The 25,717-nt window shown below is 37.4% G+C and overlaps 1 protein-coding gene across 5 annotated transcripts; it reads right to left on the bottom strand.

The window, feature by feature from the left end:
• Positions 1-402: 402 nt before the first annotated feature.
• Positions 403-25,175, bottom strand: ACBD5 (acyl-CoA binding domain containing 5; the record flags this gene model as incomplete). 5 transcript variants are annotated; one of them, XM_079700452.1, is made up of 12 exons in its annotated part: positions 403-516; positions 834-878; positions 2,218-2,417; positions 6,450-6,717; positions 7,705-7,811; positions 8,595-8,798; positions 9,722-9,856; positions 14,856-14,888; positions 14,992-15,106; positions 17,990-18,062; positions 21,567-21,687; positions 24,998-25,175. In XM_079700452.1, 12 exons carry the CDS (start codon positions 25,173-25,175, stop codon positions 403-405), a joined length of 1,593 nt encoding a protein of 530 aa, XP_079556578.1. The 5 variants fall into 5 exon arrangements, with proteins under 5 accessions (XP_079556578.1, XP_079556582.1, XP_079556580.1 ...); XM_079700456.1 differs by having other exon boundaries at positions 9,722-9,802; positions 24,998-25,088; XM_079700454.1 differs by lacking the exon at positions 8,595-8,798.
• Between the last annotated feature and the right edge of the window lie 542 nt (positions 25,176-25,717).

Here is a 25,717-nt window from a genome sequence, read left to right as displayed (position 1 = left end):
TCTATATTTCTAAGGTATAGAGAGCACGCAGGCATTATTAGTTTTCTTATCTGTTGTCCTTTAATATTAGCAAAGGGCCCCCCCGAAAAAAATCATACTTTGAGAACACTGTTTCTTCATAAGACATAAAACTTAAGCCTGTAATCATTTTCTTGCTGTTGCATAAATCAAAGGTGTACAAATACTTTAGATGCCGTCAAGTGAAAAAAATTTAATCTAACAAGTATCTAAAAACCCACTAGATATCATTTCCAAGGTAGTTTCAGTCTCACGATCAGTACAGAATGCTCAGTATGACAATCTATCTATAAAATGGACCTATCTCCCTAACTGCCACTGAAAGCTCTGTCTGCTATAGAGTATAAGAGTTTACATACCACTTTGAATTATAAAACTATCATATTACCTTCTCCTTCTTTGGTAATATAAATGCACTAACCACTGGGCAATAAAAGGCCATATGATAGCAAAGATTAATGCACCAGGAGACATCTCGAAGGGCCACCAAGATGGTCTCTGAGAAAATAAAATAAGCTGGTCACCAATCTATTACATATTGCACATATAAATTTAAAAAACACACCATAATTTTGAAACTATATAACTAATAATAGATCTCACTCCTGCTAAAGGGAGGGAGATAATTTTAGAGCGTAATTCAGAATGTAGACTTTCAGAAGTACCTCAGACTTAGTACAAAACAAATATATTTTAAACTTCAACGTTCTAAAGGGTAGATTTCATTTGGAATACTTTCAGGATGTCATATAATCTAAATTTACTGTAACTTATTTGAAACTCTGGCACTTAGATTTAAGATAATAATTTCTTACCGGTGAAGGGGGCTGATTACTGGTCTGTAATGCTGATGATTTTGCCTATCAACACAAATGAAACTGATTTAGCTTTGACAAAAAGAAAAAAAAATACAGTAATTTTTTCTATTTCCTATCTTTTTTTTTTTTTAAAGGGTGAGATATTGGATAACTCTTGATTTTTCTGCTAACTATGCTTTGATTATCCTGAAACTCATAGTGACCAAATTAAGTCCCTAAAATTGCTAGCCAAATAATTATCTCTGACATTTTATAGTTCAAATAATATAAAATTATCAAAATAAAACCTCAAATTAATCAGAACCATTACTTCTTTTACATTCTTATTAAGTTACTTACTCAACATTTCTTATTAATTCCTTGATTTCCATATAAACTACCAACTTACAAACACATTTGAGAACTATAGACTTGATTATTAAAACTGTAAAAGTGTAAAGATTATGTGAACAATATCCAAATATCTGTTTTGGAGATTCATGATAAGCTATAGCAAACCATAGTGGAGGTCAAATCATAACTCTACATTTCTCTCTGGCTTGAAAGTTTTGAGCCTAAAACTAATTTACAGTAAAGAATGGGTAAGTTAGTGTATTACCTCCACAGCATTTTAAAAAGAGGTCAAGATAGAAGACAACGCTTACTACAAAAGGATGGCCCTTCAATGGTGAACCCTAGGACTTTAGCTGTGGTCTCTATTAGTGCCACAAACGGCACTGTTCAACACTTCTTATTCTTCTCGTGTTCTTCTTCCTGTCTCCAACATGGTACTGCTAATTTTATATGCTGAAAAATTCCAATTATTTTAAGTAGTATTTGGCTTTTGGGTCAGTCTTTTCTGAAATAATATTTTCAAAAGTAGATCCTTTTAAAAACCATTAAATTCCATTGATGTGTGTAAATCAGATTTTTTTTTTTAATCTAACAGCAAATATTTATTGTGCCCCCTCCTTGGAACAAGGCTCTGTCCTTTAGCAGCAGTAAATAAAATAGTATATATACAGTCCCTACAATCACAGTGTTTATAGTCTAGCAAGAAAGATATTAAATGCACATACCAAAAAATCACACATTTAACAAGAAAAAGCATTTTGTAAACTGTTACTGTTTAGCATTTTGTGGATCCAGAATTTGTCTCTTTCTTAGCAAAACCATTCAAATCAGTGTATTTGAATATTCTTCTCATTGGAACACACCATATACCTCTTGATAAAACATAATCTGAGCCTGGTTCCCTAAACGTATAATCTTACTTAACTGCTAAAATAAGCTTTGGGTATCATTTGTATGGTTCATTTAAATCAGATTAACACAGATTCCAATTACACACTGTTTGATGGGATCAACAGCAGATGAAGACAAGACAAATGAGGAAGGCTACCTGCGATGCCGTCAGCGTCTCCAGTTTGTGGAGTCTCTGAAGGACATTCTGCATGTCCTCCTGCAGGCGCATGAGCACGAGAGCGATCTGCTCGTTGAGGCTGCCCCTCGACCCTCTGTCTGAACCCCAGCGTTCCCCATCACCTCCACTTCCCACTTGCCGACCTTTGTTTCCTTCACTCAAATGTTGCATCCTGTGCCCTATTTTAAGAGAGCAAAATAAGTTAGTTTTAATCACTCTTAGAAAAGTAGAAATGGTGGGGTGTTTTTTGTGTTTTTTTTTTTTCATTTTTCCTCTATTTCTTTGAGACCTAAATCTCCAAAGTGGAGTGGAAGCAATCAGGAAGTACACAAAATAAACTATTAAAATCAAAGAAGTTGACATAGGTATAGACTTCTATTTATAGTCTTAATTTTTTTTTTTGCTAAGGTTTTATAATGTACCTAATATACTAGTACATGACTCAATGTATATAATACACAAATAATACGCATATTTGGGGTACATTCTTAAAAATTCTTCACTAATACAGTAACAAGATTGAAAAAATATGAGGCTGTTTCTTTGGAGTATTAAAAGCTACACTAAATAGCCATGTTTTCCTATTTGATCACTGTAAGCCTCCCAAAAGGTTTTTAAATGGTTTTTCTTATAAATTCCATTACACTTATATTGAAATCTCACTACTACTAACATTTTGTTGTCTATCCATACGTTCTTTTTTCTACGCCTATATTTACAGAATTGGCATTATCCTTTATACGTGATTTTGTGTACTACTTTAAAAAAATATTATGAACATTTACGTGCATCATTAAATTTTACTCCAATTCCAAAAACACTGAAACAGCTATATGAATTCACTAGTAAGACCATGAAATAATTTACTCAATCATTTTGCACTTTTAGATAGGGTGACTCCAAATTTTTGCGATTACAAATAACATTGCAATGAATGTCTTTGTATATAAATTCTTGTCCAAATTTCTGTTGATTTCTTTAGGTCAGACAAATTCAAAGAAGAATTCCTGGGTGAAAGGATAACAATTTTGTTGTGGTTCTTAATGAGTGTTGCCAAGTTATTTTTCACAAAGGCTGAAACAGTTGTTTGTTTGTTTGTTTGACCTCGCCATGTGGCATGCAGGATCCTAGTTCCCCAAACAGGGATTGACCCTGTGCTCCCTGTATTGGGAGTGCAGAGTCCTAACCACTGGACCACCAGGGAAGTCCAAAACAGCATCTGCCAAGTTAAACCCCAAAGAGTACACTGAAATGCTCGATGCCATTTTCAAGAAGACCTCTACTCTTGTATTGAAAGGAAGTAAAATTTGAAGTGGTCATTCCTGAACTCAGCTATTGGTCTGGAATTCACACAGAAAAAAAAAGTGGGAAGTCGAATTTGAGGCTTAGTTTTTTCCTGCATCCTTAAGAGCCTGACATATTCTGTGATGGTCTATCAGTGGGTTCTGATGGTGACAGAGAACTACTGCTGTCTCTGCTCACTTTACTACATCCTTTGTAATACTCAGTGTTCAAACCGCCTTCACAAAGACAGGAGTATCAGCCCATCCCCCTGTACGGGCCCCTGTGATTTCTGGGAGCTGTAGAGAGCTGTAGGTGGGTAAAGTCAGATTTTAAACAGGAAGCGTTTCATATAAACAATTTTGTTAAATTACCTAAAGAAAGAAACCTGAATCCAAGGTCCTAGTAATACGTTGTGACCTTTTTCTTAACTAAATATTCACAAATTTGTATTTTTTCTTGTAAAGAGGGGCCCTCTGCCCAAACTGTATAAGCTGCCTTTCTTGAATAAATGAATGACTTGCATTTCTGCCATGTCAATTCTCTTCTTTACTGTTTCCAATGTATTTATAAATTATATAACTATTACTTATGCCTCCAATTTTCCCCCTACCTATGCAATTGCCTTTTTTTAGGCTTATCATCTCTGCTTCGATCTCCTATTTGTAAGTGTTTATATTCTTTTTTATTGAGTGAGGAATACTGGTTATCTAAAATGTTCTGTTTTCTGGCATATATATTCTTCCAAAACAGATCTTTTGTTTGCATCCTAAGCGCCTTTCCCCCTCTCTACTCTCCTTTTTATTTTTTCCTTGTCTGTAGGATATCTACATAGTTCCCAGGTCAGTTTTTGTCAGCTTGTTTATCTATGACACAGGCAACTCTATCAATCTACCTAAATAGAGTGGGTTTCCTGCCGCGTTGACATTGCCCTACTGGTATGTTGGCCCAGACCTGACCTTGTAGGCTTGATATCATCAGTGTCTGTTGCTTCTATATTAGGCTCTTCTGAGTGGGACTAGAGGTAGGGGCTGAGGTAACGGGGGAATTGTTTTCTATTCTCTTTCTTTGAACATTGTGAAATGCCCTGTGTTGGGGACTTTTCCTGGATAAGCGATATATATAAATAAATATATATATATATAAATATATATATATATATTCAAATGACAGATGGCCTTATATTTCAGATCCTTCCTCCATATAAGAGGCCAGATGGCCTAGAGTGATGAAAACATGAGGATGATAACATCAGGAAGAGCAAAGGACAGGTCGAATCAAGTTCCATGTGAAAGTGAGGAGTGTAAGCTTTATAGGCAGACATATATATATATATATATATATATATATATATATATATATATAGGCATATATACAGACAAAAAATACTGTATATTCTTCAATAGGAAGAATGTGTCTTAGTAAAAAAAAAAAGAGAGAGAGATTATCCTGATCACTTTGAGAATGTATTTAATTAGAAAATAAGAACAGTCATACAAGCTTAAGAGGTTTCTGAATCAGTGAAAAATGAAAAGCTTGGCCTGGCTATCAAATTGGAAAGGAAGACATTAGAGAGAATGAATTACAGGTTTATCTGATGGACCAAGTGTAGAAAGGGGGAGACAACGGTGACAATAAATAAGAAATACAGTCCAAAGTTTCTTGCCTGGGTGTCATAAGGGTAACAAAGAAAAATTTAGCATCTAGAATTATCAGGTTCCATAGGTATCATGGTACACAGTTTGATAACTACCAATTAGATTTACCAAATTAATTATGTTAGTAAGGTTCTCATTATCCTTAGTTATGTTTTTGTCCTTATACTCTCATATAGACCAAAAAAAGGATATTAAAGTCTCCTGAATATTAATATGATTTTCCCTATTTCTCCTTATATCATCTGCAGATTTTGCTTTTTGAAGTGTTGATGTTATATAAGATATTAACAATTTAAAGTCTCTACTGCACACCTTAACATTACAAGTGGCCCTCTTTATCTTAATGCTTTTTGTCCTGAAATTAATCTTCCATGATATCAAGATTACTAACCTTGTCTTATTTTAATGTGCATTTGTGTGAGATACCTTTGCCTATATTTTTATTTGTTACTTTCTGAATATGCCTCTTGTAGACTATAGCATGAAGTTATGCTTTGTTTTGTGAACCAATCCAAATGCCTTCTTCTTTAAGTAGGTGAGTAGAGCCTCTTTACTTGTACTGCTTTCACAAATACATTTGATCTTAAGTCTTTTATATTATGCATTGTTTTATGGGTTTTAAAAAATATTTTACTACATGGTTTGTTTTCACTGCTGTTTTAAAAATGTGTATTTTTTTCTGATAAATTAGAAAGGTTTGTTTTTGTTCAAATGGCTATTTTGACAGTACCTATTGATTCCTTACTATAAACAACTGTAAATTAATATTCCTACTTTTCTTCCCCACTCAACTCTTTATTACCTGGTCACATTAATATTCTTAATGTTTCCCTCTGTACTGTTAAATGTTCTTTTATCTCTATTACTTGATTTATCAGCTTGAAATGATGTCTTTTGACCTAAGCAGGGAAATGGGAAACAATAAGGAATTCAGATTTTCACCTATAGTAGGAAAAAAGCAGCAGCACAGCTGGAGCAATCAGTGAGCATTCAAGGAGGTGATACAACATAAATTTGGCTACCTTAAAAAACTGCATAAAAGATGTGGAAATAGACATGTTTTCTCCCACACCTTCAAAGAATACACTGCTATGCCCTGTAGAGTCAAAGGAGAGAACCAGACATAAAGGAAAATGGTCAGATGTTCCGCGAGGATAACTTTCAACATTCCCTTTGCAGAGTGACAGTCCTGGTGCCTCTCCTATCTAGAGCCTCCCCGTTTCATTAATTCGTTTATAAAGACAGTGAGAACAAAAAACAAGCGCTACACACCTCTCCCTCTCCTGACGTTAGAGAATTCTTCACTTTCTCCAGCCCGTTTCTCTCGGTGCGGCGCTCCACTGTTACTCCCGCCATCCTCTCCTCCGTGCTTTACTTCACCTTTGCCTTCCACTGCTGTCGCCTGTGTGTCCCCACTGTTGCCATTCCCAGGAGATACTTGAACATCTTCAGGAAAACCAGAACTTTCCAAGGGCTGACTGGGATTACCAGCCAAGTAATAGCGAAATGGTCCATTGTTTGACGTAAAGCTATCTAAAGACTACAAACGTAAAGCACGTAGTTATACACCACAAGGTTTCCATGATAATTGAAGAATGACTGGTTTTATAAAGAGGTATTTTTTTTAATGTTATTATAGAAAATATTATTTTTCTAAAAAATGTCTTCAATTCATATTCTGCCTCCCATCTGTAGGGGAGAAATGGGATAGAGATGATTTATATACAAGCAAAGAACCTGAGATGTTTGGCAGTGAACTGTGCTCGTGACTCAGTCATTCATCCAAGAAACATTTAAATATCCAGAGTTACTGTATTCAAAATGCACTGTCACAACACTGTAAATCAATTATACTTCAATAAAATAAAAAAATAAATTTAAAAAATTTTTTAATTAATTTAATTTTAAAATAAAACAAAATAAATTTTAAAAATTTAAAAAGCACTGTGTTAGAACAGTGGTGGGGAAAGACCAGGGGGAGGATGTAAAAACAACAAACATAAATATAGCCGTCAAAACCACCCTGGTCGTTATCAGAAAAAGTTGTCAAAGAGAAAAAAAAAAAATTCATGTACTTTTAGTGGTTTTCCAAATGTTAGTTTTCAATACCAAATCTTAATTAACTGAAATTTGAAAAGTATTTCCACTTAAAATTTCAGTCCAATGTATTAGTCAATGTGAAGAACAGATTTATTTGTTTGAAATTGTTCAGTCTTCTTGGCTGTTATCAATGTCTCAAACATAAGGACTAGCATAAGGAGTTCACCTTCTGCCTCCCATCCCACCTCTCTCAGAATATTTATAAATGTAAATACATTATAAATTATAATATTTAAACATTTTTGAATATTTAGGAATTTTATATATTTTTTAATTCACAAAAAAACCAAAATACAAATGTTTAAACATGTTAGAAGTATGTTTTCAAAGTGGTGAACAGCATACACATCTGTTATTAACAGAAGTTATGCATGGAATTCTGATATATCACTTTGAAAATTTACCAATTAAAAAATGTCATTTTTACCTCTTCTTGTCCAAATTGCTCCATGGAATCACAGTAAACTTCACTGTCTGAATCACTCGTCAAATGCTGAATTGCTGAAACATCTTCAACATGATCATCATTTACATCTAAATATATACAAATGTCCAGGTAGAATAATTATTCTCTAATTGAAGACAAATGCATTTATTACATTTTCAAAATTTATCTGCTCTATATTATTTTCATATTGGGAGATAAATTTGATTTACCATTTCATATTGGGAGATAAATTTGATTTACTTTCTTTTAACTTACCAAAATTTTAAATTTAGTCAGTAATTTTTATGTAAAAAAGATTACGAAGTATTTTATCATGGAATTATAAAGACACTGTCCAGATCAAACTTATAAAAACCTAATAACTTTATAAGAAAAAACTACCGGCTAGGACCCTAAATTTGGGATGCAACTGTGCACATTTGGTTATTATATTAAGAAATGGTATTTCTTGGTTTCTCTAGTGAATTACAGCAATGTCAATAATTCACTGTATACACACTATAGGCTCACTCCTAGAGCCATAAATTATGAAACAACTATACCTTATTTTGCTGACCTGAGAACAAAAGTATCATATAATTAGAGATGTGAGTTAAAAGAAACATCAGTAATAAAAGTAAAAATTTCAAAGCTCTTATTTTTAAATTCCATACAAAAACACAATAAAAAATATTTCAAGAAAAATATAGAAGGCTTGGCCCTATTTCGGTCTTTCAAAGTTATAAAGCCTTATAATATTAATAAACCTTAAGATGTTACTGAATAGAGGTTTTAAAAATTCTCAGCACCTCCTAAATATCCTAAAATTATTAAAAGAATATATTATTCATAGGAAAGAAGCCAGAGAAACAACTTTGATGTGACAGTACCTTGGTGAACGCAGACAGCAGTTTTTTCAGTTTGCTCCAAGTTTTGATCTACAGATTTTACTGTCTCAGCGCCTCTGCCATTCAGGGAAGGACTGGCATGAATGTCGTTCTGTACACCCTGAACAAAGCTGTCTTTTTCACAGCCATTAGTGACAACGATTTCCAAGTTCTTATGGTCTGCAGATTTCTTCATCATTTTCTTATCTTTTATGTGAAAATGGAGAGATTCATAAAAATTCACTGTAGGAAAACTTCTGTACACTATGTTCTAATATCAGGTAGTCATTTCCCCAGCCTACCATAATCCATTTGAAGGGCTTCCTACGTGGATCAGAGAGATGGGATGCTCCTTGAAAAGGGGTTAATTATATGCTGAGAGCTCACCCAAACTGTGTTGGTTTCAAAACTGCTTCAGTTCCCTGTGAATCTTCTAGAACCCCTTTTAAGAGATAAATCTCTTGAGGTCTTTTCACTCCTTCGGGCATAGGCAAATTGCTCTATGAGATCCAGCCATATATAGGTCTACATAGCCAATAAAAAGAGCCTTCAAAGAAGGTATTATTTGTCAGCCTTTACTGGAAAGTGAAGGCAAAACTAAGCTGTATGGTTTGTTTTAGTGTCTTTCTGCCTCCCCTTTCTAAACTAGTCTCCCCAAGAATCACTGGTACTCTTACTCACAAGGCCCCCCTAATGCAGTACCCCACGATTCCAATATTCCCTCTTCATCAGAACTCTGCCTGTATCCTATTCTCTGGAATCCATGCCATTCTTGACAAGATATTGAGAATTTAACTTGTCTCCTCTCCTTGGTAACATATGCATATTCATATGCATATGCACAATACCTTAAATGAATACATTTCTAATGCAGCATTTCAGGCATTCCATCTAGAGGAGTGGCCTATCCTTGTTTGCCTTCAATTAACATCAATCCATCTATGCTTAAGGTTGGCTGTCCCTGAACTCTGTAGTAGAGCCTCTTGGTCCACAACGAACCTGGTTATAGGGTCAACAGCCCACATCCCTCCACGTGCCCTAATCGCACACAATGCCAAATAAGTCCAAACCTCTCCATAGCCTTTTGCCTTAGTTAATGTAGAGTGATTAGCTCATAACCCAAAGATTACCGTTATCACTTTGTTCTGCTCCTTTCACGCCTTCCTGGGCCTCTTCTTCCTCAGATTCAGCTCCACTATCGCTGCTTTCAGCTTTACCATTAAGAGTTTTGGCATTTGGTGTAGAAGTTAGAACATTACCAAGATCTAAAATATGAAATGACCATTTAATCTGTAACGCTATAACACACAATCATGTTGTAATTTTAAAATAATACTGTAATTCACAAATAACTAATAAAATAATATTGAAGTAAAAAGTTAGAATTTTAACATATAATGAACAGTATTATTTTCTTTGACAGTAAATATACATACATTCCATTAATTCCTCCAGTTATCAGTTCACAACAAAATGATAAAGCTATCTTAAATCCTTTCTGAACAAGGCAGTGGATAAATTATTTTTAAGGTAACATCGATCAAAATGTAAAGTTAAGAGATGAATGATCTTTAATACACAGTAAATGAAGAGACAGTTGCTATAGGCTAGCATGCTGAAAACATAAATAGCTTTGGCCCTAAAAGCAATCTTATCAATATTATAGGTGGACTACATTAAAAAGTTTTTTTTTAATAACTTTATTTATTTATTTTTGGCTGCGTTGGGTCTTTGTTGCTGCACGCGGGCTTTCTCTAGTTGTGGCGAGCGGGGGCTACTCTTTGTTGCAGTGCACAGGCTTCTCATTGCGGTGGCTTCTCTTTGTTGCGGAGCACGGGCCCTAGGCACACGGGCTTCAGTAGCTGTGGCACATGGGCTTCAGGAGTTGTGGCTCGCGGGCTCAGCAGTTGTGGCTCACAGGCTCTAGAGCGCTGGCTCAGTAATTGCAGTGCACAGGCTTAGTTGCTCTGTGGCATGTGGGATCCTCCCGGACCAGGGCTTGAACCTGCATGCCCTGCATTGGCAGGCGGATTCTTAACCACTGAGCCACCAGGGAAGCCCCTAAAAAGTTTTTTATCCTTTTATTACCTTTAGGGCTTCAGGTGCACAACTTACATTATTATGTCTTTACAGTTAAGCTTTTTTAAAAAAAAAAGCATTAGTAAATGTGATTAATCACTTAAAAAGGCAAATTGTCCTATTACCCAAAGTCATACCTTGAGAGTAAATACATGGAAGCTTCTCAAACATTAACATGGATAGGAATCACCTGAGATCTAGTTAAAAGGTAGGTTGTGAATCAGTAAGTCTGGGGTAATCTAAGATTCTGGATTGCCATAAAGCTCCCATGTGATGCCAGTGCTGATGGTTACTAGACCCCATTCTGTGATACTGGGAATTATAGTTCTGTAACTCTGAGATACTGAAGGCATCCTAAGTGGCTCTTGGCTAAAAACAGTGGTCTTCCTCCATAAACTTCTGGGCTTTATTTTCAATTATACAAGTCCATTTTGGATGCTGCCATGCATCCCAAATAACATATAAAATCTCCATTCATCTTAAACAGTCAGGCCTATATTCTTATTCTTATTATATTCCCTAATTAGTAGAATTAAGGAGTAAAATTTCATTTCTATCATAGGCATTATGGTCTATTCTCTTAGAGAATCATGATGGCAGCATAGCTTTTGAATCTCCCTTACTCTTTCCCTGACAACCAGAAAAAAAAAAAAAAAAAAAACAAATGACAAAAAAATAAATAAAAAACAGAAACACTCACCACCCACAGACACCTTCAACAAAACAAAGCATCAGGGAATCCCCAAAACCCCCATCAAATGGATGGTTGCAGCAAAACTACTTGACAGCATCACAGCAGTTCTGTGACGAGAGTTGCAGAAAGCACAGAGAATTACTAATAAGCCCTACTCAACATCCAAAAATCAACGGAGTACACCCTATTAATAGACTAAAGGATAAAAGCCACAAGATTATCACAACGGATGCAGAAAAAGCACTTGACAAAATCCAATACTCTTTCATGAATATAACGCTGAAGAAATTGAGAATACAAGAGAATTTCCTCAATCTGATAAAGGGCATCTAAGAAAACTCACTAGAATCATACTTAATGTTGAAACACTGAATGTTTTGTTGCTAAAATAAGGAACAAGACAAAGATGTCTGGGCTTCCCTGGTGGCACAGTGGTTGAGAGTCCACCTGCCGATGCAGGGGACACGGGTTCGTGCCCCGGTCCGGGAAGATCCCACATGCCGTGGAGCAGCTGGGCCCGTGAGCCATGGCCACTGAGCCTGCGCGTTCGGAGCCTGTGCTCCACAATGGGAGAGGCCACAACAGTGAGAGGCCCGCGTACCGCAAAAAAAAAAAAGAATCCACCTGCTAATGCAGGGGACACGGGTTCGAGCCCTGTTCCAGGAAGATCTCTAATGCAGCAGAGCAACTAAGCCCATGTGCCACAACTACTGAAGCACGTGTGCCTAGAGCCCGCGCTCTGCAGCAAGAGAAGCCACCGCAATAAGAAGCCCGTGCACCTCAACAAAGAGCAGCCCCTGCTCGCCACGACTAGAGAAAGCCTGCGCACGGCAATGAAGACCCAACGCAGCCAAAAATAAAATAAATTAATTTAAAAAAAAAGGACAAAGATGTCTGCTTTTGTCATCTCTATTTAACACTGTACTGGAAGTTCTAGTTAGGGCAATAAGGCAAGAAAAATAAATAAAAGACATCCAGACTGAGAAGGAAGAAGTAAAATGATTTCTGCAGATGACATGCTCTCATACATAGAAAATCCTAAGTAATCTACAAAAAAACTATTAGAACTAATAAATGGTCAAGCAAGGTTGCAAGATACAAGATCAATAAAGAAAAAGTAATTGTATTTCTACAAGCTACCAACAAACAATCGAAAAATGAAATTAGAAAATTCAATTTACAATAGCAGCAAAAGAATAAAATAACTAGCAATTGAAAGAAATTAAAGCACATTTAAATAAATGGATTAGAAGACAATATTGTTGAGATGACAATACTTCCAAAACTGATCTATGATTCATTGCAATCCCTAACAAAATTCCAGCTGGCCATTTTTGCAAAAACTGACAAGCTGATTCTGAAGTTCATAGGGACATGCAAGGAATCAATCAATAGTCAAAAATGGGAATTCCCTGGTGGTCCAGTGGTTAGGGCTCTGCATTTCCACTGCAGGGGGCGTGGGTTCGATTCCTGATCAGGGAATTAAGATCCCGCAAGCCGTGTGGCACGGCCAGAAAAAAAAAGTATAGTCAAAACAGTGTTGAAAAAGAACAAAGTTGGAGAGCTTACACTTCCTGATTTCAAAACTTACTATGTATATATATTCTGAAAAAGCCCATGTGACATAGATAATCTGTTCTACTGGGCCTAAACAGCTACTTTTTTTTTTTTTTTTTTTTTTGCGGTACGCGAGCCTCTCACTGTTGTGGCCTCTCCCGTTGCGGAGCACAGGCTCCAGACGCGCAGGCTCAGCAGCCATGGCTCACGGGCCCAGCCGCTCCGCGGCATGTGGGATCTTCCCGGACCGGGGCACGAACCCGTGTCCCCTGCATCGGCAGGCGGACTCTCAACCACTGTACCACCAGGGAAGCCCTCAACGGCTACTTTTAACAAGATGCTTTATTTAAGAAACAAACTGAAGATTGCAAACTGTCTTGCAACTTGGCAATATCTTACAAAATTGGAAACACTTATCAAACGCCCACATCCTTTGATCCAACGATTATATTTCTAATATAATTTCTTACAGATATACTTCCACATATGTAAAGTAACATTTGCACATGGTTATTTTCAGCAGCATCTTTTGAAGATCAGAAGAGGAAACAGGGCTTCCCTGGTGGCACAGTGGTTGAGAATCTGCCTGCCGATGCAGGGGCCACGGGTTGGGGCCCTGGTCTGGGAGGATCCCGCATGCCGCGGAGGAACTGGGCCCGTGAGCCACAACTACTGAGCCTGTGCATCTGGAGGCTGTGCTCCGCAACAAGAAAGGCCGCAATAGTGAGAGGCCCGCGCACCGCGATGAAGAGTGGCCCCCGCTCGCCGCAACTGGAGAAGGCCCTCGAACAGAAACGAAGACCCAACACAGCCAAAAATAATAAATAAATTAATTAATTAAAGATGCCTTGTGAATGGAATGCCAGAAAACAAAAAAGGATGGCCAGGCTGATTTTTTTTTTTTTTGCGGTACGCGGGCCTCTCACTGTTGTGGCTTCTCCCGCTGCGGAGCACAGGCTCTGGACACGCAGGCTCAGCGACCATGGCTCACGGGCCCAGCCGCTCCATGGCATGTGGGATTTTCCTGGACCAGTTCACGAACCCGTGTCCCTTGCATTGGCAGGCGGACTCTCAACTGTTGCGCCACCCGGGAGGCCCCAGGCTGATTTTTATTTAAAACATATATAATTGTCATTTAGAATGACTCTTAGAGCTCATTTCACTCTGTTTTCTAAAACAATTTAAAGAGCAAATGTTTATGGTTAATACCAGCAAGTCTGCAGATTATTCAGCTCCTGCTAGTATGTAAAAAGATAAGACTTTCAATTCGTTACTGAGAACATGAAAACTGAACTCTAAAAAAAAAAGACCAAGTGAGGTGAATTCACTGACGTCTTGTTTTAGCTAGCTACACTAGAGTTAAACCATACTATAAACATATTCACTTAAAATTAGCCAGCAAGTCATTTCAGCCATAGCAATATAATAGCTAATATAATTAGCTAATATAATTCATAAAGCAAAATAGAAAATATGAAATATGAATCATAAAAATAAAACCATGAATTCTGTTATAATTTTGTATGCAAATGAACCGTCTGTCATGTTTTAATAACCTAAGGGTAAAAATTATGGTTTATACCAACAAGCACCTACTGAATAACACAGGGAACTCTGCTCAATATTCTGTAATAACCTAAATGGGAAAAGAATTTGAAAAAGAATAGATACATGTATATGTATAACTGAATCACTTCACTGTACACTGAAACTAACACAACATTGTTAATCAACTATGCTCCAATATAACATAAAATTTTTTTTTAAACTCCGAAAAAAAAATTAGGGTTTATAATATTTTGGAACTTTATGCAATGTATTTGCTTAAAAGAAAACTCTTGAGTGAAAAGCCCATAAGTTATATAAATTTGTGCAGAGTTCTTTTGGCATATAAATTTTAAACCAAAGTTTCACATGGATTTCATTATTCCTACCTTCTAGGTATTTAGAGATTTTCTCCACTCGGACTGGCATGTGAAAGTAAAAAAAAAAATTAGACATATAATATAAATATTAATGCATGCATAATGTATCAGCTGCTGAATGAAAAACTAGGTAAAAGAGTCCAACCTGAGGTTAAATCAGAACTTCTGCCACCCTTTTTGTCTTCTACAATTTCATAAAACGGACCAATGACATGTAGCAATTCTTCAACTTTTTCAGTCATTGGCATAGTTTCAAGAATCTGTAATCAAAAGAAACAAATCCTGTGAAAACCAACTATTAATGTGATCCACACTAGCACCAAATAATATATTTATAATTTACTTACTGATAACTTTGAGATTTGAAGTGCTTTTATAGACACCTGAAAGTATCTATGTTAATTACATATTGATGCATATACCACCCTAGGAAAATTTCAAGTAAAAATTTAAAAGCGTTCTTATTTTGAAAACTATTTTACATAAGCTTCGTGTAAAATTTTATACAATAAGCTATAGATTGTGCATTAAGCACTAAAGGCACTAATGTAAAATAAAATAGAAAATTTTGGGGTTAGAGTAAAATTATTGTGTCTGTTCTTTAACACCAAGGTAGTGTTTTCTTTTTGTTTTTGTTTTTTCTTTTTGCGGTACACGGGCCTCTCACTGTTGTGGCCTCTCCCATTGCGGAGCACAGGCTCCGGACGCGCAGGCTCAGCGGCCATGGCTCACGGGCCTAGCCGCTCTGCAGCATGTGGGATCTTCCCAGACCGGGGCACGAACCCGTGTCCCCTGCATCGGCAGGCGGACTCTCAACCACTGCGCCACCAGGGAAGCCCAAGGTAGTGTTTTTAAAAGGGTGTTAAGTAAAGTAGGAATTGGCAACCATTTTCAGACACCTCCATAACTACGGGCCAATTTAGAATCATCAAGTTTAAAGAGCAAGGTAAATTAGGTGAAAAGTATTCAAATAAAGAGCCATCAACTGATGACTGACAAAATAAAGTATTTCTATATATGGAATATTTTGCAGATATTAAAAAGACTATGATTAGTTCTGTGTGTGCTGACTGGAAAAATATCTATAAATTTTTTTTTACAGGCAAAAAGCTAGTAGCTGCACAGTATGTTTAATATGATACCATTATTGTTTTCCTTTCTTTTTTTAAATAATAGGATATATATATACACACATGTCTTTTCTGTATCAATCTACAAAATACAATTAAAAGTAATTACCACTAAATAGTTAAAATGGAGGGAATGAGGAAAGATTATAACAATATTTAAAGAAAAAAGAATGTTATCAAACCAAAGCTGTACATTATCGTTCTCTCTGCTTTTGAAAGACTCCTTTGTTCTGCTACTGATATACTTAACAGCCAAAAGAACTAAGCTCTGACCTCTTTTATAGAAAAACAAAGTCCACCAAATAAAAATTGTGAAACTGTAACAAAGTGCACAACTTTGAGCAATGTAGAAGACATTAAAACAAAACAAATTACTCTGAATCTACCAAATAAAAATTACTACAGAGATTAATACTATCAAAGCATCTGGCAAAAAAATATTCCTTTTTTACATATTTTCTCTATGTTCAAAGACTATTTAAGATTATTATTCAGATCTAGATTTCACAACTTCCGATCCATTACCAACATAGCAATACAAATGTTCCTTTATAAAAAGGCAGTAAGATCGGGCTTCCCTGGTGGCGTAGTGGTTGGGAGTCCGCCTGCCGATGCAGGAGACACGGGTTCGTGCCCCGGTCCGGGAGGATCCCACATGCCATGGAGCGGCTGGGCCTGTGAGCCATGGCCGCTGAGCCTGCGCGTCCGGAGCCTGTGCTCCGCAGCAGGAGAGGTCACAGCAGTGAGAGGCCCGCGTACCGCAAAAAAAAAAAAAAAAAAAAAAAGGCAGTAAGATCATCTTACTGATGATCAAAATCAAAAATCCATGATTTCTTCATTAATTTGCTCCTTGAAGAGCTAGTTAATAAAGAATGCCCTCTTTACTAGTTACCAGAGAAACTAAAAGCATCCTTGTCTTATTCTGCTTCTGAAGGATTTTTGCATTCACAGAAAAATGCTTGTTACTGATAAATCCAGTGATAGAAACATCTCAACTTATGAGTCAACACTTGTATGAGAACAGTGTTGGGCAGTCTTGTTACCTATTTCTCATAAAAAGTTTCAAAACAGAAATGTTTTCAAGACAGCCCAGTTAAGTCCCACACTCCTGAGTAAGGGAAATCAGTATTTGAAAAGATTCCTATCTATATACTTCCTGCAGAAGTCAACGATAGAGAAAGATAAGAAAGATGAAAAAATGAAAACACGGGACTTCCCTGGTGCCACAGTGGTTAAGAATCCGCCTTCCAATGCAGGGGACACGGGTTCGATCCCTGGTCCGGGAAGATTCCCACATGCCACGAAGCACCTAAGCCCATATGCCACAACTACTGAGCCTGTGCAGCCCACAAGCCACAACTACTGAGCCCGTGTGCCACAACTACTGAAGCCCACGTGCCTAGAGCCCATGCTCCATGACGAGAAGCCATTGCAATGAGAAGCCCACGCACCACAATGAAGAGTAGCCGCTCGCCGCAACCCGAGAGGGCCCGCATGCAGCAACAAAGACCCAACACAGCCAAAAATAAATAAAATAAAATAAATAAACTTATTAAAAAAAGAAAAGAAAAGAAAATAGCATGTCCCCACAATGTGACATATCTGAAGGAAAAAACATTTACCTCAAGATGAACTTTGATGAGACAGATAAAGCCCTGATAAGCTCAATAATCTAGATTCTATATTCTAACATATTACAATCTCTTTGTTCCTAAAAACAAAGCAGCTAATTTGCTTGATAACAAAACTAAATCAAAGCTGCTCTAAATAGGGACCTCCCTGGTAGTCCAATGGGTAGGACTCTGTGCTCCCAGTGCAGGGGGCCCAGGTCCAATCCCTTGTCAGGGAACTAAATCCCACATTCATGCCGCAACTAAAGAGCCCACATGCCTTAACGAAGATCCCGTGGGCCACAGCTAAGACCTGGCACAGCCAAAATTAATAAATAACTAAATTTTTTTTTTTAAACTGCTCTAAGTAGTTTTATTTTCTATTGTGAATTATTTTCCCTACCTTTTTCATTTCTTCAACGTATGCAATCATGGCTTCCTCTTTGGTCATATCACCCAATGAACTCCAAGCATCCCTAGAAATAAAAATATCCAATTAACTACAGAAAGACGCCTGATTTCAATTGCTCAGAATACAATTTATAGTTATTGCTATAGGATCATTAATTTAAAACAGGCTTTACTTAAAGCTATATTAATGTTTCCAAAGGATCTCTTTAAATGCACCACCTTGAAGAAAAATATCACAGTGAATAAAATGGCAAATTAAATAGTAGCTAAAACTAATTAGTACAAAACCTATCTATAGACCATAGATTATAGGGACTACATTATATAGTCTCTATAATCTCTATATACATTACAGAGACCATAGACTGTTCATAATTATTTGCTAAGAACTCTTTAAAAGTCTTCGGGCTTCCCTGGTGGCGCAGTGGTTGAGAGTCTGCCTGCCGATGCAGGGACACGGGTTCTTGCCCCGGTCCGGGAAGATCCCACATGCCGCGGAGTAGCTGGGCCCGTGAGCCATGGCCGCTGAGCCTGTGCGTCCGGAGCCTGTGCTCCACAACGGGAGAGGCCACAACAGTGAGAGGCCCGCATACCGCAAAAAAAAAAAAAAAAAGTCTTTATATCATTAAAAATAACAGTGACAAAAATGAACATTTTAGAAACTCTACATGAACTGTCACAGTCATGTTTCAAATAAACAGAAGTTTTGGTTAATTTTCTTTTTATTTATTTATTTAGTTAGTTATTATTGGCTGCATTGGGTCTTCGTTGCTGCACGTGGGCTTTCTCTAGTTGTGGCGACCAGGGGCTACTCTTAGTTGCGGTGTGCGGGCTTCTCATTGCAGTGGCTTGTCTTGTTGCGGAGCACGGGCTCTAGGCACCTGGGCTTCAGTAGTTGTGGCTTGCGGGCTCAGTAGTTGTGGCTCACGGGCTCTAGAGCGCAGGCTCAGTAGTTGTGGTGCATGGGCTTAGTTGCTCCACGGCATGTGGGATCTTCCCGGACCAGGGCTTGAACCCGTGTCCCCTGCATGGGCAGGCGGATTCTTAACCATTGTACCACCAAGGAAGCCCATGCCTGCATTCTAGAGCCCGCGCGCCTAGAGCCCATGTTCCACAGCAAGAGAAGCCACCACAATGAGAAGCCCGCGCACCGCAATGAGGAGCAGCCCCCGCTCGCCACAACTAGAGAAAGCCTGCGGGCAGCAACGAAGACTCAACGCAGCCAGAAGTAATAAATAAATAAATTTATATTAAAAAATAAGAGTCTAACTCTTGAAAAATGGAAAAGGTTTCTTACTTCTAAAAAAAAATGAAAATGTGAGGGACAGGAAAATTTTAAAGCCTCAAATAATGAGAAGAGCCCTTTGAAATTTTTGCCTAAAAAGAAAACCTCTCATTTTACAGATATTTTCCAGAAGCAGTTTAACTCCACCAAAGGTCAATTCTGAGGAAAATCATTAAGTAAATAAATAAATTTTCTTCCAACAACTTAAATAACATATTGCTCTTAGATTTAACCTAATATGACTAGTCATAAAGATCTTAGAGGAAGGTACATGACTAAGAAATCCTCAAAGATGAGGTATCACCTCACACCAGTCAGAATGGCCATCATAAAAAAATCTATAGACAATAAATGCTGGAGAGGGTGTGGAGAAAAGGGAACCCTCTTGCACTGTTGATGGGAATGTAAATTGATACAGCCACTATTGAGAACAGTATGGAGGTTCCTTAAAAAACTAAAAATAGAACTACCATATGACCCAGCAATCCCACTACTGGGCATATACCCTGAGAAAACCATAATTCAAAAAGAGTCATGTACCACAATGTTCGTTGCAGTTCTATTTACAATAGCCAGGACACAGAAACAACCTAAGTGTCCATCGACAGATGAATGGATAAATATGTGGCACACATATACAATGGAATATTACTCAGCCATAAAAAGAAACGAAATTGAGTTATTTGTAGTGAGGTGGATGGACCTAGAGACTGTCAAACAGAGTGAAGTAAGTCAGAGAAAAATAAATACCGAATGCTAACACATATATAGAGAATCTAAAAAAAAAAAGAAAAGAAAAATGGTTCTGAAGAACCTAGGAGCAGGACAGGAATAAAGACACAGACATAGAGAATGGACTTGAGGACACGGGGAGGGGGAAGGGTAAACTGGGACGAAGTGAGAGAGTGGCATGGACTTATATATACTACCAAATGTAAAATAGCTAGTGGGAAGCAGCCACATAGCACAGGGAGATCAGCTCAGTGCTTTGTGACCACCTAGAGGGGTGTGATAGGGAGGGTGGGAGGGAGATGCAAGAGGGAGGCAATATGGGGATGTATGTGTATGTATAGCTGATTCACTTTGTTATACAGCAGAAACTAACACACCATTGTAAAGCAATTATACTCCAATAAAGATGTTAAAAAAAAAAAAAAGAAAGAAATCCTCAAAGGAGTTTAAGGACTTCCAATGCAGGGTGAAGAAACTTAGCCATCAAAACATGTGGCTCTTAAGACTTACTCTGCCAATTAGCACACTCTGTTCCTGACGTACATGACGTATGGTCATGTTAGACATCAGACATCCTGTTAGACATTTGTCACCTCTTCAATAGTGTTTAAGAACATCAAATGTTAGTCAACTGGAAACATGGCAGAGGTATTTTGTGATTCTATTAAATATAGTAAAACTGAAATTTCTATTCAAGTACAGTGGGATAAGAGTGACAGCTTAGAGAAAAAGTAAGGCAGAACCTGAGTCATGCTTCTAGTTATTTATTATCTCAATGGCTCAAAGCAAACAAGGTCACCTGACAAGCAAGAGGTCACTCCTCTTCTTGGCAGGTAAAAGAGGCAGGAGAGTCTGTTGTTTCTTTAATGTAGTTTGGGACTTATTCTTGGAATAATAAAAAGAACAAACTCCATAAAGAAACACTAATTGAAAATGCTTTTATATCTTTGATAAATCTACCTCTTTTGGTTTTATTGTCTTCTTTTCTTCCCCAAGACCTTCCTATTTGTGTGAAATTTTGTTAAGAGCACACAGAGGGGGCTTCCCTGGTGGCACAGTGGTTAAGAATCCACCTGCCAATGCAAGAGACACAGGTTCGAGCCCTGGTCCAGGAAGATCCCACATGCCGCAGAGCAACTAAGCCCGTGCGCCACAACTACTGAGCCTGCACTCTAGAGCCGACGAGCCACAACTACTGAGCCCGTATGCCACAACTACTGAAGCCCGCACGCCTGGAGCCCATGCTCCGCAACAAGAGAAGCCACCGCAATGAGAAGCCCGCGCACTGCAACAGAGAGTAGCCCCCACTCACTGCAACTAGAGAAAGCCCGTGTGTAACAATGAAGACCCAATGCAGCCAAAAATAAATAAATTTATTTTTTTAAAAAACCCTTTTTTAAAATAAAAAAAAATGAGTACATAGAGGATAAAAATGTATCCAGTACCTAGAATACTTTGTGCACAGAATAATCCATAACCACAAAAGTAACAGTCATATGATAATTATGTCATTAAACTCAAAATTCTTTCATAGCTCTCTACATAAAATTACCATTTGTATCTTCCAATAGGATCCCAGAATCCAGGCCTTGATAGTTTACAGGGTCCTTCAGTTGCCTGCTTATAAAAGCTATAGAACTTGAGCATCATTTCATTTGTTGGCTGGAATGAACCTATTGGAAACATACATTAAGTGAGATCACTTGGAGAACACAATTGATGAGCTAATGCTTAGCTTACTAACAGTGATTTTTAATATTTCATTAATAGTTCAGACAACTTATTCTTATTTTACAGAAACAAAAGTTATGGCTCAGTTTATTTCTTTGATTTGAAAAATCTCTGAGATTTTACACTTTAATAACAACGCCTAATATAGTTCAATAAATAAGAGAATAAACGAATAAACATGTTGTAGATGTAACCAAAATAACTGGCAAATGTCATTAAAAAAACAAATAAATTAAAATATAGAATAACTATATCATGCAACCGTAGTAAGGTATTTCTATTAAAAAATGGTGACAAACCACACTGACTAGCACAAACGAAAGTTATATGTATATTATTAATAAAACTGCAACAGTAAGAAATTCAACTTCTCTTGGCCAAATTTCCAATTTCTCAGGGGATTAGGAACTTTGGCTAAAGCCAACCAGTGTGTACTGTGGTAGAAAAAGAATTAATCCAAGATAAAATAGATTTCTCACTTCCTACCTCCATAGTTTTGGACATGCCAATTTTTTGAGGATCAGTCTTCACATGTTTCTAGCTTATCAATAAACTTTTTTATGTTTAAAGTTTTCAAATTGTTTGAACAAGTGCTATAAGTTGCAATACTCTTAATGAGAGAGAAAAATTGGAATATAAATGTTTTATAATAACTAACTGGCTAAATAATTATGATATACATAAATTATGGGATTATTTATAACTACCACCCTTAAAAATTTTACTGTAGAAAAATATAAAAAATAGCATGAGAAAAGTTTCAAGATCTACTATAAAATGAGAGTTAAACAGCAGTTTAAAACAGCATATCCAGCGCAATCCATTTTTACAAAATAAGTACTTATATACTTAAAAAGCAGAGTAGAAGGAAACATGTCAAAATGTTAAAAGAGGATCGATATCGCTGTCACATATAGATTACTTCTAGTTCCTTTTTTGTTTATTTGCATTTTAGAAAAATTTACATTTATTGTGCATTACTTTTGTTCCAAAATTTATTATGAAAACAAAAATTTAAACTGTAAAAAGATGTTTTTAAAACTTCATAGATTGCATAATAATCTGATAACATGCAGTAATCAAAAGCTAGTAGTTTATAAACATTGTGAAAATTACAACACAGACAAGCTGAGAGCTGGTGTTTCAGGTTTGGCCAAGAGTGAGTAATTAATTCCAAAATCACAATAATAAATTATCTACACAATATATGCTCATTTAGGAGTATCCATTAGATACAGTGTTTCAATGATATAGTCTTTATATAGCAGAGGGGAAAAATATGGAGAAACTATAGTTAAAAATGGTTACCTATTTAAATGAAAACATCAAAAGCCTCATCTCATAATATCTTCAGTAAGTCAATCAACTGAGATTTAAAAGTTTATTGGTTAAGGTGAGTAACATATACATTAGGTTAGAGCAAAAACTAATAACATATATTGAATATATTCTGTGTATAAGACACTAGATAAAGTATAGTCTCTGTCCTCAAGGTGCTCACACACAACATCTTACAGAAAAACCTGAACAAACTTTTTGGCCAACCCAATGCATTTGATATGTATGTTTTTAAAACATTCTATAGGAAAATAAATTTCTAAAGGTCAAGGGCATACCAAACATAGGTGCTATAGGATTCATTATAACTTTATGCCATAGATAAAGATTAAGCAGCAAGCAACAAAAAAACTATAAGAATATTTGCAAAATAATCCAGGACAGATGACACAAGTTAAAAGTTTTACTATAAAACTATTTAATGATTCATTATAACAATACTTCTGCTTCAATTATTATCAATTTAGTTTCAGGAGATAATAGTACAGTACTGAACATTGCCCTACCCAGCTGCCCTTTGGCAGAGGTTCTTAACTGGCAATACCTTCTTAAATGTTATATAAACACAAACTGTATTTACACTTATATGGGTTTCCTAATAAGTGATATATGGTGTCATCAAAGATAGCAAACTATCATCAAGTCTAGCTCTATCAATTTTCAAAAAATATAAAAACGTGTGGTTTAGAAGTAAGGATGAAGGTACCATTTAAACAAAACTCTTAGAATCATGCCTTCCTGTAAACTCTCTTCATCAGACATTTAAAAAATCAATACCTAAATAAGTTCCTATGTTATTTCTCTACACTTTGTTCATTCAGTCTTTTCTTTCAATCCCTCATATGTATGTCCTCCTCCAATTTGGTGTTTGAGATTACAAAAGGAAAGCTATTTTGTATATATTTGTTTTCAAAACCTTTTGTGTCTACACTTACTGAATGTTTGTTAATGGTATTGAACATTCATTACTTAGCCAAATGATAATTAATGAAAATAAGGAACATGACATTAAATACTACAGTAATATATTAGTGTTATATTCAGTTAGTTTTACACTCTGGCACAATGATAGTAGTTAAAAGTATCATTAAAAAAATACACATTTATTGTGGAAAAATACACGTTTATTGCAGAAAGATATGAAGTGAAAAGTCAAATTCCCCCTTTCCAAGCCTCTCCACCGAAAAAAAATTTGAATAACGGCCTTAAACTTCCCAACATTTGTCAAAGACATAAAATTAAAAATTCAAAAAGCTCTGCAAAACCCCAAACAGCATTAATATGAAGAAAACCATACCAAAACAGATCATAATCAAACTGCTCAAAACCAACGATAAAGAGAAAAATCTTGACAGAAGCCAGAGAAACGACAGGTTAAATATGAAAGAACAGCTCCAATGACTTTTCACCCAAGTTTCAAAGGTCCCATATGAGTATGAAACGAGAACACTAGGACCATAGAACAGGTTTTTTTTTTTTTTTAAGTAGTAAATATATATATACTTTTTAAACAAGAGAAATCGTTTTACAAATGAATATAGTTGTTCTTTCCTTTCTTTCCCTTCATATCAAAAGTTTTCAAAAAGTAGACTTTATGAGTATGCGGCCCTAGGCATCCCCATCCCAGATTTTTAAAAAACATACCCAAATCCGCAGTCATTAAGGGTCTTTTCGACAACAATATAAACTGCTTAAAATATGGATAATATATTTGTCTCAGGCGTGAAAGATCAGCAGGCAATTAATTCCCATCCGACACCTCCCCTTCAATTACATGCCCTTTCAACGCAAAAAAAGAAGTAGGTTAAATAAGCAAGACTAGAAGCAGAAAGAAGGCTAAAGGAGGTGAGATTCAGAAGCTGGGGCCTCAAGCCTCTGCAGAAGGCTTGTCCAGCCGGGCCTAAGTGCACGTACCGTTTTTCGGCAAACTCTGGATCACCTTCACCGCCGCCTCAAACCGGGTTTCATGCACGGATCTCGTGTCCGCCATCTCCAGCCTCCAGCGCCGGCCCCGGTCCCAAGGTCTGTCGGCTGGAATCAGGCAGCAGCAGCAGCACCAGCTTTCCCAAGAGCCTGCATGAAACTGGAACATGGGGCGCAGCCGCGGATCAACATGCCCAAAGGGAGGAGGACCCGGAGCGCAGCTGGTCAGTTCCCCGAGGCCCTGCCCTATCCAGGCCACACAGTCTGAGATGGCCCGGCTCCTTCCTCCTCCCCGGGGCGTGACCTAGGCTGGGGAGGCCGGGCCGCCCAGACAGAAAAACAACTCACCGAGAGGAAGAGCATCTCTAGCAGAAGGCGGAGGGGCCCCGGGCACTGGTGGTCGCTGTGCCGCTGACCCACCGGCAGGGCCCTGGCGGAGCGGCCACACCCCCCATCCCGGCGAGGTCCGTCTGTCCGTCCGCGCCCTCCCCGCAGCCCCGCCCCAGAGTCTTGGGGGGACCCACTCGCTACAGCCACCGTCGCCGCGCAGCAAACTCCACCCACCCGCCCAGCAGCCTTGGCGATGACGCGCGCCGCCTGTCTGTCCCTGGAAAAGGGCCGGAGAAAGCGGAAAAGAAGAGCAGCGAGATGGATCGGCAGAGGGCCCCAGGCTCGCTGTTTGAACAGGCCCGACCGATGTGTCGGCACCAG

This window comes from Hyperoodon ampullatus (genome assembly GCF_949752795.1).
Source record: "Hyperoodon ampullatus genome assembly, chromosome: 3".
Taxonomy (NCBI): domain Eukaryota; kingdom Metazoa; phylum Chordata; class Mammalia; order Artiodactyla; family Ziphiidae; genus Hyperoodon; species Hyperoodon ampullatus.
Note: the sequence above shows the minus strand (reverse complement) of the source record. Positions and strands in the feature narration are given on the sequence as shown.